The 16,476-nt window shown below is 38.1% G+C and overlaps 1 protein-coding gene across 2 annotated transcripts in view; it reads right to left on the bottom strand.

Moving 5' to 3' along the window:
* The window catches only part of EXT2 (exostosin glycosyltransferase 2), a 79,117-nt gene that overhangs the window by 45,987 nt on the left and 16,654 nt on the right, over positions 1-16,476 (bottom strand). For both annotated transcript variants that reach the window (XM_066187890.1, XM_066187889.1), the window contains 3 exons: positions 14,932-15,127; positions 11,465-11,604; positions 10,482-10,575 (listed from right to left, as the gene is read on the bottom strand). In XM_066187890.1, the coding sequence (XP_066043987.1) occupies positions 10,482-10,575; positions 11,465-11,604; positions 14,932-15,127 (430 nt within the window). The remainder of the gene's footprint in view (positions 1-10,481; positions 10,576-11,464; positions 11,605-14,931; positions 15,128-16,476) is intronic.

Below are 16,476 nucleotides of genomic sequence, written 5' to 3'. Positions count from 1 at the left end.
AGACTACTTGCTGACTCTTAGAAGAGTTAAAAGAAAATGTTAGTGCAAGCTCAGATATTAAAATTAAGCTGCTTGCACTGCAACCTTCCTCAGATTCTCCCCTTTGGTGCTTTGAAAAGAATCACATCAATTGTAGCAGTCCACACATACAACACATACTGTGCATATGCAAGAATGGTTCTTAGAAACTTATCTGTTAAGGTTAACATTTTCACTCTTGCTTCCACACTTTCACATAACTTTGGGAGTTTGAAGGGTGTTTTGATTTGTTTTAGGGGTGGTGGGTTTTGAAGGCTTTTTGCTTTGGTATTTCTAAGGTTTTCATCTTCTCATGAAGAGCCTTCTTCTGCTCAAATACATGACATAAAAGAAGGTATTTTCAATAAAAGAGTTCTCATTCTCTCTCATTAAATGGCAACTTTTTATATAGTTTTGAAATCCTGCATTATCTTTACCCTTAAAATACAGATTTCCGCTATTCCTTGTTCTAGAGATAGCAACTTCATTCTAAAAATAGCAAGGACACAAGACTTGAATAGATAAAAATACCACTTAACACTGGTGTTCTTCCCTCCCTCCATATATTTCTGCATCTCAAACTTGCTTCTTTGATTAATAAGTACATCAGCTTAGCAACTCTCTTGCAGAAGGCAACATTGCACCAAGCCACGAAACCTGACTTACTCTCCTGACACCCTACAAATCCATGGTCAAAATACTTTTCAGTTATGGAGCCAACAAACAAATACCAGCACTATGAACAGCAAGGAACCCAACCCATTCTCAGCTGTAGCGGGGAATACTGTTGCAAAGCATGGAGACAGAGTCAGCAAAGAAAGCAGCAGGATGAGATGAAAAAACAACAAAACCCAAAAAACCCCACAACCAAACAAAGCCCCAAAGTTTCATGCAGCATTTACAGCCTTAAAAACATGCTGTATAAAAACTGACTACCATTTTCTCAACTCCTTTTGCTCCCAAAGAGCTTTCAGTTTGTCTTCCTATTTACAAGAAAATGGCATGTGTTGACACCATAGATATAACACAGCTAAAAAAGAGAAACAGATACTACTCTAGCTTCCAGATAAGCCATTATATCTACATAGTCATCAATAATGATGTAAAGACACAAAAACAGCCCACTCTCTTCCCTCCAGTTTCCAGGAGTTTGCATGGCTCTCTAATTACTCCAATTTCACCAGGCAATTAACGTAAAGGAAGTGGCACGCACACCTAACCCGAGGAGCTGTCAAAAATACTTGAATCTGTATCATCCTTAATATGTTTGTTCTCAACACACTCAACATAAAACTAGACCTACAATAAGCTAGAACTGTGCTATCTCTGATTCAACAGTAGTCTGGAAAATAACAGAAAACAAATATATATATGTGTGTGTGTGTGTGTGTGTATGTAATTGCAGGGAACATTCAACTACTGCATGACCAGAAGCTGGGGGGTGGGAAGATGTTTTATCCACATTTCTTGACAAGTGATGGACAGCTCCTGAAACTGAAAGCAATAGGTTGCTAGTCCTAGGGGTATTGCCTTCAAATATGCCTATGTTCTCAGGGTAGATCAGTTTTCCCTGCTGCAGGCATCCTGCTGAGAGGTGAGGTCCCAAGCAAAACACAGGAATCTGACTGCAAGTCTTTGAGGTGGCAGGAGCCAAGGGAGGTTCAAAGACAAGGCTGGCTGGTGGGCAGCACCTCTGAGTACTGCAGAGGTTAGAGGTTAGTAAAGCAGGAGCCACTGGCCAATAAAACAGTGTTTGGAGAGCCCACCCTATAGATAAATTAGGGATCTGTTTACACCTTTCCCAGCTTTCTGAGTTACACACACTGATGCTTCCCACTGTGATCTTGTCCTGTGTCCACCAGCATCTCCCTTCCTCAGCAGCTGCCCAGCTCTCCGCTGGTTGGCTTCATAACATCGCTAAAGGATGCTTGGAAACTTTTAATCAGCATCCAGCATCAAAAATAAATAAATAAAAGTACAACTGCTTTTATTTGTGTCAACTGCTGCAATAAGATCTGGCTTGTTTGAGATTTCCCATGACTGCTGTACTAATGCTGGGAGAATAGAAGCTTAAATTCCCTTGATTAGAGAAGCTAAACACAAAGCAAGCCCAGTGCCAATCACACACATGAAAGGACAGCTTTTTGAAGGAAGAAAAAAAAAATCTAGGTAAGGTTACCACCATATTATAGCTGTCAAAAATCAGCACATACCTCAATTTCAGAGCTTAAGCTCTGTACCAGGAAGAACTTGTTCTTTTGATGAAGGCATGTTTTGCTCAGTTTCCTGTAAGCTATACAGCTCTGTTTTATATAAGCACAAACATAATACACATATCCCCATACAGCCAGTTCTCAACACTGGAGAACTTTAACCACAGACGTTACTGCCAGTGTTGCTTGAATACAAATACATCTTACTGACTTCTCTGAGGATAAAAGCTGAAGGACTGGCAGTCATGAGGTTTTTTTCCATATCTACTGGAAAAATTCCATTTAGGACATGGTGCTGCTTTTTTCCTCCACATCTTAAAAATAACTGATCTTAACTTGAGCTGTATAAAAATACCTCATCCTTCATGGCTCAAACTGCACATGGCTGCATGGCTATTTGATGAAACGGGGAAGGTGAATATTAACTGTTGGTTGTGATAACACTATGTGGTACTCACACTACAATGAAACAGGATGGAAAATAAATTTGCATGAAAAAAATCATTGATAGACATCAACAGGAGTTATTTATTTCTTCTTGGTAAACATCTGGAATAGCATGCTATTCTTTACTGTATGAAGCCAAACTTCTATCCATGATTACCTACTCCAACATCAACATCCTGGAATATGCACACCCTCTCCAATCCTTCTCAATCCTTCTGCCCATAGCATCTCTACAGAATAAAGTCACCAGGATTCAAAGACAATTAATGCCAGGTGCCATTTTAATTTCTAAAGAGCATTGAAACTTGTTGCTAATGAAGAAAAAAAAAAAAAAAAGAAAAAAGAAAAGAAAGAAGCCAAACCCCAGGTACAAATTACACCATTTGAAAGCCAATGGGCACCACAGTATATTCCTAAAACAGCACACTATTCAGTTTGTAAAAAACACGCATAATTTTCCTACCTCCAGGCATCTAAGAAACTATTCAATATATCTGCATAATTTACAGACAAAGATTAAAGGAAAAGCTGGCTAAAGATGATCTGGCAGCAAATTGTTTCTATAGAAAATGTAAGACCTTTCTAATTTAAAAGCCAGATGTTCCTACCGTCTTGTAAGGTACATTTGATACAGTCATTAAAACAGGATCTAGATTTCTAAATTCCATTATTAATATTATGATTTGGCCTTGTACAAGTTATTTACATATCTATCTACTCATCAGTAAAATGAATACAAGACCAGGGTGTTTTTACTACTCTATTTTATATACTCACATGCAAATTACTACAGCAATGCAGTGTATTTATGCTATATAGATAAATGCTAAAGTTGTAATACTTTCAGTAATTAAAGGAGGTAAACAAAGCAAGCAGATTTGATAAGGAATGTGATGTGGTACAGACCATACAGCAGCAGAGGGAAAGCACAGAGTAACAAAGAGTGCAACATCAGGAGAATATGCTTAATCATCTGTTTGTCTGCAGCTGGCTGCTTCATGTGCATGATACAATATTTTCAAATAGTCTTTCTAAAACTACATGCCTTCCCAATTTCTGGATCATCTGGTTTATCTGTAATCTCTCCAAGTTATGTATAGCAATCTGCAAAGGGTAAATACCAAAACTCCAAGGTGCAACAAGATACTGACTCTTAAAACACAGACTCTTAAAATCTAATCCGAAAAACAAGCAAAAAAATTGTATTTGAATAGCATAATTTTCCTCTTACAGTTAAGTTTAACCTTTTACTGTTTAGAAGCTGCCAATGCAGATACAAAGACAGCCCAAATGTATCCTATAAAAATTATGCATGGAGGTGCTGATTGGTCTCAAATTTCAGAGCTATTTCTCAGAGATGCCACGAAGACAGTTTTCTTCATTCTGAAAAACAACATGGCAGGACAGGCAAGAAGAAAAAAAAATCTAGGATAAGGACACTCTCTGCAACAACTGAAGGGAGAGGGGAGCACTGAAAGTCTCATATATAAATGCCAAGGATTCTACAACTCCCATGGTGATCCTGGCAGTAAGCCAGGAAAAAGTTTTTTCTTTCCTTTGCTGTTTGCAGCAACAAATCTTTCCTCTGGGGGAGGGGTGAGAGGGCTGGAACTAACTTCACTGCATCTGATAAGATGGCAAATTGTCCAGGCCTGACATTTATGGGGGACCCAGAGCTTCACTGAAGCACTCTGGGAGGATTAAAGCAGGGTTAGTCTCTGCAGTCGCACTCCTTAAAATGCTACAAATGGCAGATAGATGAAAGTTCTCTTAAATTTGATAATGATGATTCTACAGAACCCAGAGACAGAAGCTGTCCCCCGTCAGGGAAAGAACTGCAGCTGTAAGTTTAATATTCTCATTAAAAGGACTTATAAAAGCCTAAGTATGCTCAAAGAGCATCCAGTGTCCAGATATTGAAATGAATTTCTGTTTAATTGGTTAACAAGAACTAAATCCCATCTCTTTCATGTAAGCTGCACCACCCACAGGAAAACTCCACCACCCATTTGCTTTAACTCTATCCAAGACCATCTCACTGCAAGAATGTGATGTTTCACACGCTGGCAGGGATTGCCTGGAGCCAGCAGAAAGGCTCATATAGCTGTCAGCAAGCTGATAAGAGTTGAAATTACTCTACAGAGTCCTCTTTAAAGAAGAGCCAAAGAAGCACATTAAATGAAAGGGAGGAGGGTCAGAAAAGCCAGCCACTCATGTTGTTTTAACGTGGCACTAAAACAAGTAATTGATTTATGCTTGTGTCTTCAGCTCTGTTTGACCTGGAGTCTGAACTTCAGTGCAGGGCTGAGGCACATGGGATATGCACAAGAAAAACCACAACAGCTTGTCCAGGTATTCCAACTGTGGGAACAACCATCGCAAACTACATGTTTTTGATCCACAGGTTTTTACACTGAATTTACATCCTTTTTTAGCCTTTAACTGTCGACTTGGGCTAAAAACACAAGAGGTTGTGATTATCCAAAAATTTAATTAATGAAAAGCAAGAATGGTACACGGCCACTATTTGAGAGGGTAACTTGTGGGGCTTCAGGAAAGTGAATTACACATTCATCCAAAGAAGGAAACTATACATTACTTTCAATAGTCTCCCACTGAAGTGTTTGACAGCCAGTGAAGTCAACATGCATTTTAAAAACCACTGATTATCTGACAACGTTATTACACAAGGCAATATAATACTAAAGTCTTTTGTAAACATGAGTCCTGAAGCTGCCAGGTCTGACCAAATGGCCTTCTGTTCCCATATTCTCCCTCTGACAGTGCTCCACAGCAGGTACCTTAGGAACCCCCCTCCCACAGACACAGCAGGCATAAGCCACCACTTCCTCAAAGTACTCTCCAGCTTCCAGAAGTCTGCAATGCAGGAACTTTTAAGGCAGAGGGTATATCTTTGCATTCATCTCTGACAGATATTCCTTCTCTGGATTTCTTCATTCTACCTTCTGTGTCAATAAAACCTCTTCACTCACACAAAGTTAAGAAGCAGCAATTCTCACAGACTACGTCTTAGTTCTGTGAGATCATCTTGGTTTTCAGACCAGATTCCAAATAATAAAACCACTGTGACACATCAAATGAAACTGTATCAAACAGTGTACAGACACATCCATTCACTTTCTCATTACCTTCTTATTTTATAGTTCTATATTATATTCCTGCTTCACCATCACCAATCATTCATTTTCAAGATGAAGAGTGTTAGGCTATTTAATCAGTCTTCTCTTGAAACTTTTGATCACCTTTGTTCTATTATATTTGTTCTCCCATTTTCAAGATGGGAGAACCATAACTACTGTATTCATGGTGCAGACATACAACATATTTACATATTTTCCATCCTGTTCTCTACCTCTTTTCTAAAAATTCTTTGTATTTTTTTTTAACATAACTGACTATGGAATTTATACTTTCACATAACTATTTATTACAGCTCTTAAGAATTCTTTTCCAAGTGATTGCAGCTAGTTGAGAGGCCAAAACTGCCTATGAGAAGGCTGTTTTAAATTGTATATATACCCCTTTGTATACTGAATTTAACTTACCACTCTATCATTTGGCCATTTTGTACCTGAATTTCTGTGGCCTAAGGTGTGCCAGTTCCAAATAAAACCTTTCCCAAAGCAGATAATTCAAAATGGATAAATGCAAGTGGTTTTCTATGACTGTTAGCTCAAGCTGCAAAGTTTCTCTTAAAAGGCCATGTTATTCTGGGGTGCTTAACTCCTACACAGGTACCTAATTTTATGGAATTTCTTATCTCCAATCCCTCCACTTCTATGTAAGTTTGGTCAAAATTGGGCAGTAACAGAAATCAGAAGAGGTATCAGCATGCATCTTGTATGTGATCATACCCATGTTTCCCTAGAAAACCAGGATGAAAAGAATTCCCTCACATAAGAACACCAACTCTTCATCCATGTGTCATCAGAGCACACAAAGTAATCCAGTCTTCCAGAACATATCTGAATTCAAAAGTTTTATTTCTGGGAGATGGGGAGTGTTACAAGTCAAAAAAGAACAGGCACACAAAGCCAGCTTTTGAAATTAAACTCCTTGCCTAAAATCTCTTCAGGGAGAAAGAAGACCTAAATAAACGGAAGAAAAAGTCTTCTATTCCCACTACATAGTACTTCCATATTCTGATTCTATGCCTTAATGAGCCTATCCATGCTAAAAGAGTTCTAAGTATGTTGCTATTAAGTGAAGAAAAATATTTACAAGATGCCTATGTATTCAGATAGACAGATTCACCTCACAAAAAGAGGGTGAAAAAAGCACAGCAGCTGAGATATCAGCTGAGGAAAACTTTCACACTAATTAAAGACATTTATAGATCAACTACAGTGCTGAAACGTGTTTCCAGAGACGAACAGGCTTTCAGAGCAAAACCTTAAAAAAACCCCAAACAACTGTTGCAAGGGAAACTATACAAGCCATGAGACAAGGAGATATCAGCAAAATTCCATTTTGCTTATTTTTTCCTTTATCTATCACTCTGTGGAAGGAAGACAAAATTTCAAATTTTACTCTCTGTCATACAGGCCCATTACATCTACTTCTTCCCCTCTGCTTCTAGAACTTTGCTATTACCTGGATCTTGGTTAGAGATGCAGATAAAAATGAAGGCATAAGGATGCAGCATCAAGTCTGTGCAGCTAAGCTGCTTATCAAATTGCCTCTGGGCACTTCTGCCAGTGTTTCAGACTCCATATGGAACTATTTGTGAGAGGGGGATGGTTCAAGGAAGCTTCAAAGAAAATGAGAATGACAACATTACTGTAGAAAACAGACAAGACAGCAATCCCAGAGATACATAAGTTTCATCCAGACTGCTACTAATTTTAGCAGCTCAATCTGCAGAGGCTGGTTTTGATGGCCAAAATATTGCAGTTTTTAAGAGCTATTATATGCGAGAATCTGGATTTCAGGGACATAGGCTGTACATGCAGTACTGAAAATATGTATCCACTTTTTACACTGTGTACACTAGGATACAAGCACAGAAACTGTTCCCTTTTGTGAGGACAGGCAGGAAACTGGACTGGGAATTATTGAGAGCAAACTGTTCTGCAAGTTTGAACAATAAAAGCGTAAGTTAATATGGCTGATCTCCAGAGATCTCAGTGCAATCAGGTATGATGTAGGACAGTAGAATTAATTTTGATTTCCCACACTCAAGCTCTGCTCAAACCAATGAATCTCTTTCCCACTTTATACTATGTACTGTCTGATAAAAAACTGAGCAAAATAAAATTGTGTTGTAGGAAATCACAGCTCAGGTCATACCAGCCACAGATCCTAGCAGATGATGTCTCCAAAACTAAAACTCCAGTATTTTATCCTCTTCATGACAGTGTTATGTGATGTCCATGACAGGTGTACAAACTGGAAGAAAACACTTTCAAATGAGTTCTTATATAACTTAAATGTAATGACTTCTCTACGAGAATTCCGCTCTTCCCCAGCTGATGTATAGCTAGAAGTATCTCCAGAAACAAAGAAAAAAATGCGTAGAGAAAATTTTACTCATTAAAAGCAGACAACCTATTTCAACTTGAAAAAAATACATATACAGGGATATGTAGGTGTACACGCATACGTTTATGTTTACATTTTAATCTTAATGTATGATTTCCAGAGAATCTCCTGTGATAAAATACTGCAAAAAAGCACCAAAGAAAACTGGCAAGCTAAAATTTACAGTAATATTTGTTCTAATTTTGATGCTTTCCAAATAAGGACAAGAAGTGCAAGACAACCACTGAAACCACCGCAGTCAGATAGCAAGGCTCCAATCCCACAAAGGTTATCAGACCAAAAAGTCTGATAGGTATGATAAATGCATGCTTCAGGCAGGAGAAATTCAGAGCAAGGATTTGTTCTATTTGCCTAGAAAAAGATGATCTCACCCATACATGTCAGGTTACTGGTAGTCCACACAGTATCAGTCATTAAGTACTTTTCACCATCCTAGATGGTTAGAACACAGAACAGGATTTTGCCTTGTAAATAAGGCTGACAGGACATGGGATATATGGATAACATGTTTAAATATCCTCAATACACAAACAGGAATAAATTCATGAAGATGAAAGACAGACCTTGTGATTTCATCCTATTACTTTTACTACCAAAACACATAATAAAAGCAACAAGATGCAAGAAGAAGCTTTAGAAAAATGCATCACACCTTCAGTCAACACAATCACATTTTCCAATGAGGTTCAGTGATGTTTTGAACCCACTGACAGTGACCATCGCAAACCGTGTATAATCCAACAAAATTCAATCTGAACAGAAACTGTATCTGTAAAATGAGCACTAAAATATTATCTATTTTAAGTTAATTTTATAGTTACAGGTAGTATAGATAATGTATACATCATCCAAATAAAGGGGGTTATTGTTGGTTTGTTTCATTGTGAATGTTTAGGGGGTTTACTCCTTAGTCTTTATTTTGTTGACTTTTTTTTACAGATGAGTTCCCTGATTTCATACTTTAAAGTTAGTGCTTAAGGTGTCCTTAATGTCAAGTGATTGTCCATAGCTGGAGAACACTGTCCTGAAATGATTATTTTAGATTATCAGTGAAATAGACAACAAGAAAATTATTGCACACTTTGACAGACTATTAATATCAATTTTAAAGCTTTATTAGGCAAAACTCCCTAGTTTAAACATCTCTAAAAAAAAAAAAAAATCACATCTCTAAGAGTTGTAACACCAAGGTTACTTTCTCACCTCCTGATTTTGGTGGCACCTTGGTGCTGCCAGCAGACCCCATCAAAATGGTTCATTTGTGTGGAAGCACTAAAGAGAAAGGAGACCCCTGACGGCTGCTGTGGTATTTGCAGACTCAGAACAGAATGAAGTGAAGCTGGCAACAGAAATCAGGCGTGAAAGACATTTACTTCTAAATTTGGGAGTCTATTTTCTCCCTATATACCAGTATTAATACACTCTGTGCAACATTTAGCACTGCTTAAGTAGAAATAACTGCAGTGTTGTAGGCTACATTCTAAAAAAATGTCTTGGGTCACTTTTTACAAGGAAATTTGTCTACAAAAATCACATGCATCTTGAAAAGTCACCTGAGATCAGATAGTTAACTTTTTCCTTAAATACCTAGCTCTTATTTCCTGTATGATTTTCCTGATGAGGAACTGAGGCAATGATAAGAGTACTGTCTTACCTTATAACAACATACACTCAAGTACAATAAGATGTCAAGGATGAAATATCCTAGCTACAAGTGTACATTACGTGTTAATATCCTCTTTACTGGTCTGACAGTTCATGGTCTCAGTTCTTGCAGTCACCAAATAAGAAAAATTTCTCTCTCAGAGGAATTGGCAATGTAGATAAAATCCTTAAAATATTTTGGACTTAATGCTCCCCTCACATGTTAAGTGACTAAAATGTTTCTACAAACCAAAGCTTCTTTTGAAATAAACAGAGACTCTTGAACTCTTTTACTGCAATTTAAATACCACGTTGAAAAAAGAAACAAACATACACCATGATTTCATCAGAAATATGTTAATAGATGTCAATAGGCAGTACACTTACATCCAGAGAGCTTCCATCCCACTGAAAAGTGTTAGCAAATGCAGATGTTTAGCATAAAGAAGGAACAGGGTCAAATAATAAAAATATTAACATGAGAGCACAGGGGATGTTTCTGCATTCCAGCAGCTTCCAGAGCAAGGCAGGTGCAGTTGTATGAACCTTCACTCCAACTGTAAAGGAAAATAATTTTAACGTGGTACACTGCTTTACCTGTCTTTGCATCTCTTCAATCTGTCGTTGGGGGATACTTTGCAGAATACTGTACATTTCAGGCATCTTCTCTTCCGGGATGACAACAGAGGCCCTATAAGCAAAAAAAAAAAAAAAAGACAAGGTGAGAAGAAATAAATTCGACATTAAAAGATGTTTACTGCTTTTCCAACCCAGAATCTTGTCCTATTTTAATAAGATATATTTAAAAGACATTAGCAAAAAGAAATAGTCTTCTTTCAGTGTAACAAAATACTCTGTAGCAGTAGCAGTTCCTTCCCAACATCAGCCAGTCTGCCCACAGATAATGCCACCAAACTCTGTAGACTGATCTGTCCACATAATCAAATAACTGTGGAAGGGACAGAGATTCAGAAATTTGGAATTCTCATCTCTGGATTGCACTGACTTTCTGTCAGCAGAGATTTTTGGAAAAACCAAACAGTAATAGCATATACAGTGTTGCACATGAAACAAATCATTTTTGTACATATTATCCCTATCCCAAGATCATGTAACTGGGCATAGTGCATGCATAGAGAAACAATCTAAACTCCCAACACAGTGTACTCAGTCACAAAGTAATGGTATCTTTCCATCTCAGACAAACTTGGGAATCATGGTGCAATATAGAGAACCAGCATTTCTGTGATGCAATATTTAGTATATATTTTCTTTAGAAGAGCCTGAACAGAGACCAGTCTTCATTGAATTCAAGCACAAGATTATACAGCAAATCTGTTTTAAAGGAAAAAATGACTGGCTATAGGATAATCAAATGCTCTATCATATCAGTCTTGTTTATTTACCCCTCCTATTTTTGATACATAATAGATCAAGGGCAAAGGCAGTGTGCATCTCACTCTGTATTTCATTTCCTGTAACCCAGTACACTCAACTTATTACACAGATTTGATTCAAATCACTGAAGGCAGTGAAGTGTCTCAGGCAGTGGCTCAACATACAACAGTGAGGGTACAGACCTCTTCCAGTCCAGAACCTCAGAGAAAGGTAAAATGTAGGAGTCAGCAATGATGACTGGGACACAGCCAGCTTGAAGAACATCACTTAGCACAGCCTGTCCAAGGCGGGCTCCACGTAAAACAACACAGAACGTAGACTCCTGTCACCAAACGGTATCCAACACATGGAGGAGGAAAAAAAGGAAACATTATATTTGCATTGTATGTGCGTGTATGTATATATGCATCATGTTTTCCTGCCCTTTCCTTCATAAAAAAAACCCAAAAACAACACAAGTCAAAAGGAAAACCAACTTGCTCTGTGCAATCAATATATTCTGAATTCTTAGCTAATTCAAAATAATTTTATAACTTATCTTCCAGAGGCTAGGAAAAATACCCTAAGTGGAGAAATGGGCTGGTGGGACAATTCTGCACTTTATTTTAATGGCCAAACTTTTGAAATCAGTTGAGAAAACTCAAGGAGAAAAATAAGTTTAAAACATTTCAAAAGTATGGCACAATAAGATGAGCAACAATTAAGATGAACTTATTTGAGTATAAACTGTATGGAGCCAACTTAATTTTCTTCTGTTATAAGAGAGTACAGCTTTGTGGATAGCAGGGAAGTAACAGATTTTGTATCTCAAGTCATTTGACATGTTTGGTAGCATTTTCACAGGCAAATTAAGAAATCAGGGGCTAGATAAAACCCCCATAGGCTTTACATAAATTACAATTACAGAACTCCAAGTATAAAGTAGTTAGCAGTGGCTCACAAGTCAAACAGTGATGGATCAAGTAGTCTTTCCTAAGTGCAACAGCATTCAATGTGTCCCTTAGCTAACTGAGAAGCAGAATTAAGACCATACTTAATAGACCTGACAATACCTATGATTTTGTAGGATTAGCAGGTATAATGGATACCAGGATTAGACTTTGACATCATATGCATAAATCAGCTAAGAAATACTGATACATATAGAATTCAACACTTAGAGAAAAATAGCAAACTGAACAAATATAAAACATGAAGTAACTGTCTAAGATTTGCACTTTGCAGAAGAGGACATTTCCTACAAAAGAACAGGCAATGAGAGGGTATTCATGTGACAGCAATGTTGTACTGTTCAAAAAACAAACCGCTCCACCCACAAGTAGTATTACAGTCCAAAAAGACATACAATTTAAGAAATCTGAAGGATTCACTTACTCTTCACAGTAACAAAAGACCTCAGACAAACCAGGGTTCAGTCTTGAGCAAAGCACTTCCAGTGGTAAGTAAAGGATGATTACTTACCTTAAAGGCATAATCTACAAGGAAGGATTGACTCAATCAATGCTACTTATTCTGAAGGAATGAGGGCAGGAGGGAGGGAGCTTCAAAGATAAAAAAGTTGTCACAAAAAAGAGTATAATCCATCCACTCAGACAAAATGCCACGAGTTTAACCTGCAGCAGAAAAGGCTTCTTGACTATGTTGCACTCACCCTGTACTTCGGAACTTTAGTTCTCACTGCCACTAAGGAATCTTGATACAGATTCAAGATAGCAAAATAAATGCTAGTAGAGTTCAGCTACACAAGAGGGAAAAATCCCAAGTCAGTACTATCCCTAATTTAAGAAAGAAAAATTATAAAGTTGATACAGGGGTTCCCACAGATAAGAAAACATTTTTCCAGCTTGTGTTCCATGGCCTGAAGAAAAGGAGCCAGAAGGCTCAGCAGGGCAGCAAAACATCAAGATGGAACTAGGAAATACATGGGGTTTTTCTGGCTCTTCGCTTGTTTCCTGATGCAATCATAAGACCTGTGTTCATACCCATAGAGTACTAAAAGCCTTGAAAATCTCATCCAAGAGAAGACTGCAAACAGGAAGCATTAACAACCCAGAAGTCCAAGAGTCTGTCTAGTAGGACATCTGTAAAGTCAGTGCTGGAAAGGATGAACAATGATCCAAGTTCCCCTTCCCCCACTCTTAGGCAGGAAGAGAGGGAAAGAAAGGGTGTGGGGAATGGAAGGAGCTGAGAGAATGAACACACATTTTAACCATTGACTCAACAGATCACACAGCAGCAGGTGGAAGAGACTAGTAAGGTCTGGGAGAGACAAAAAAGAAAAAAACATCCCAGATGTGGACACACATGCTCATCTGCCCAGATAACCATTTTTCCTGTCTAGACAAAGGTTACTATAAATACATCTCCTCACATCACCACTGTTATCAGCCAGACATTCCAAAGGGAAGTGCAGGGGAAAATATTTTAACAATCTCGGCATGTGCCAGCTCTCTTCTGAGTTAAAAAATCATATATACCAAGATATAGATATAGATCCCCTGACTTGCTTTCCTTTAGCAATTCAGTCTGTATTAAAGAAATAAAGCAAACAAGTTTGTTTTCTTTTTTTTCACTCAAAGTTTAGGACTCACAGTGACCCTTTCCTCCCTCTCCTCCTCCTCCACATGGAATTTTAAACATATTTCCTACAAAACATAACAGGAGGGGTGGAAACTTTGCCTTTCCTCAGCTTGTTTGTTATTTTACCATCATTTGCTGAAGTTCAAAGACAGATTATATGCTGGTGGCCGCAGACAGAGAACAGTGGCCTATGGCATAATTCACTTCACCACACTGCATGCCAAAGCAGCTCTGTTAGTGAATTGCCAAGAGACACAGGGGTCTGAGAACACTATCTAGTTTTATCTTCACTGACACATCAAAAGGCCTCTGGAAGTTGGGCCAAGGCCATGAAACACATTTCACCTAGATGTTTTCATAGCTGCATGCTGACAAGCCTCTTAGCTCAGTCTGTCATATCTATACAGACAGTTTTGTACAATTTAACTACTAAGCTGCATACAAAAAATGTAATCTGACTAACTCTCCTTAAATGTAACAGTCTTTTTTTGGCCCAAATATAAGAGCATAAGCTCTTTAAAGTTCACTTTAACCTTCTATCAAATTGACAAAGCCATCTTCAGTTCCAAGCTTCATCTAGCAAGGCCTAGACTGTCGTATCTGAGAAACCAATTCCAAATTCATGCCTTCTGAAAGCCCTTTTGCCAGCTGTTTTGGAAGGTGTACATTCCAATGCTCCTCTCCAATTCTGAAGTGAGCAACTTTATCTGCCTCCAGAAGTTTTTCCTCCTGTTCCTCCATTTTAGCATCACATTGCTGCTGAGTTTGGCAGTATCTTTGTGTAGTTTTTTTAAGTTTACATGACACTGTCTTGTGTTACTAAACCACCCTGACCAGACCCATATAAGCATAGTCTGCATATAAGTTGGAGTACATAGTTTTTGGCTCTCTTAAAAATTAGGATAAAGTTAGGATATAATACTCAAGCTAACATAATAAATCATGCAGTTTTAAAACATAGCCAGCACATTAAATACAAGGAAATACCCTACCACTGCTAAACAGGAACAGAATCCCAATTAAGACAGACACCAGTGGGAAGAGAAGCCTGCAGGAGAGACAGCCTTACCTGAAGCACCTGAGGATAATCAAAGACTTGATTCTTGTAGCAGCGTTTGCGAACAGCGGGGACCCCATCTGACAGGTTTGTGCATTTGTCCAGGATCAGCACTGATTCCCCATTCTCAGCCTGAAGAGCTTCCAGCTCCAAGCGGTATTCTGGGTGCAGAGCCATCTGAGATGACAGAATGAAATACCTGCGAGGACTGAAAAAACACACCCAGGTTACCTGACAGCACTGCAAGTTTACTTCCAAGATGCTCAGGAACACATTTCCTTCCATCCTGGAAAAGCAGAGCAAGATTAACTAAATGTGGACATGCTGCCAAGACCATATTTTCAGACGAGGCTGGAAAGGGTAATGATGAAATATAATTAAGTCTGGGATAGTAAGTGGCTCAACATTATTTACCACTCTGAATAAATCTGTACTTGGTAAGAGTGCTTATTACATTAGAATAGGCACTTGCATTATAACTTCTATTATAAACTTAAATAAACATTATTTAGCTGCATTTTAAATCAGCCTGCTACTGATGCCAGGATTGTTTGTACTTTTGTTTGGTGTTTGTGTACTAAAACAAGGTAGACAGGACACTGAGTGCTTCTAGTTTCTCCTCCCATATATGTTCTCATGAATTTTAATTGAAAAAAAAGATGCTGAACTGACAACTCAGTATTTAGCTTATTCAGTCTTGATATGGTGACAGCAGCAATAGAACAAGCTCATTTTTTTTAGCTGTGATTCAGTTCTGTCCCTTGGGGCAGAATATATAGAGGAAACATTTCCAAGGAAAAGCTGAAGGTCCACATGGTGTATCTCAACTCTACCATGTTCCAAAACCATGAATATTTAAAATGCTCTGAACATTTTAAATACTGAAGTAATTAACACTGGAGGTAAACCACACAGGAATACAAGATCAAATTATGTGCTTGCTGATTTAAAAAGTTATACTAATACTGGAAAATAGCATGTCACATAATTGTTATACACATCTACTTGGGTTTCCTTTTAAAACATGTCAGCTAAAGTCAGACTGCTCCACCACTCCCCAGTGAAAGGAACACACATAGTGAGTGAGTGCCCTCATGCTGCCAAAAGAACACAGGAAGCACGAAGCCTGTACTTAGAATTCCAGTTCTACTCCACGTGATGCTATCTTTAATTTACAGCTCTGAAAACACACAAACACGCACACTTTATAAAGTCAGACCTCTCCTGCTGCTCTTCTCACCTCTTCTACTCATTTTCATGCTGGTCACTTTAGTTGCTCCAATTAACAGATGCATAGCATTTTTTTTAAACATTCTTTCTCACAAGTCTCCAGCTGCTACCAACTTGCTACCAGCAGAAGTGGATTTTAAGCAATCCAATTGAAAAGGCAAGTAAATCAAACCCCCTCAGTTCAGCTCTGTAAGAGGCCTTTAAAAAAGGAAATAATGATTCACATGAGTGATAATATATGCACATAAGCAGCTTTAAAAAAAAGTAGGTTTGTTTATGTATATGTTTAAAACCAAATTTTGCCTTGAAACTGTCATCACTCTATGA

This window comes from Chamaea fasciata, unplaced genomic scaffold, assembly GCF_029207755.1.
Source record: "Chamaea fasciata isolate MVZ Bird 193981 ecotype frontalis unplaced genomic scaffold, bChaFas1.0.hap1 SCAF_7, whole genome shotgun sequence".
In the NCBI taxonomy this organism is placed as follows: Eukaryota; Metazoa; Chordata; class Aves; order Passeriformes; family Sylviidae; genus Chamaea; species Chamaea fasciata.
The sequence above is the reverse complement of the archived record's forward strand: the minus strand, read 5'-3'. Positions and strand labels throughout refer to the sequence as shown.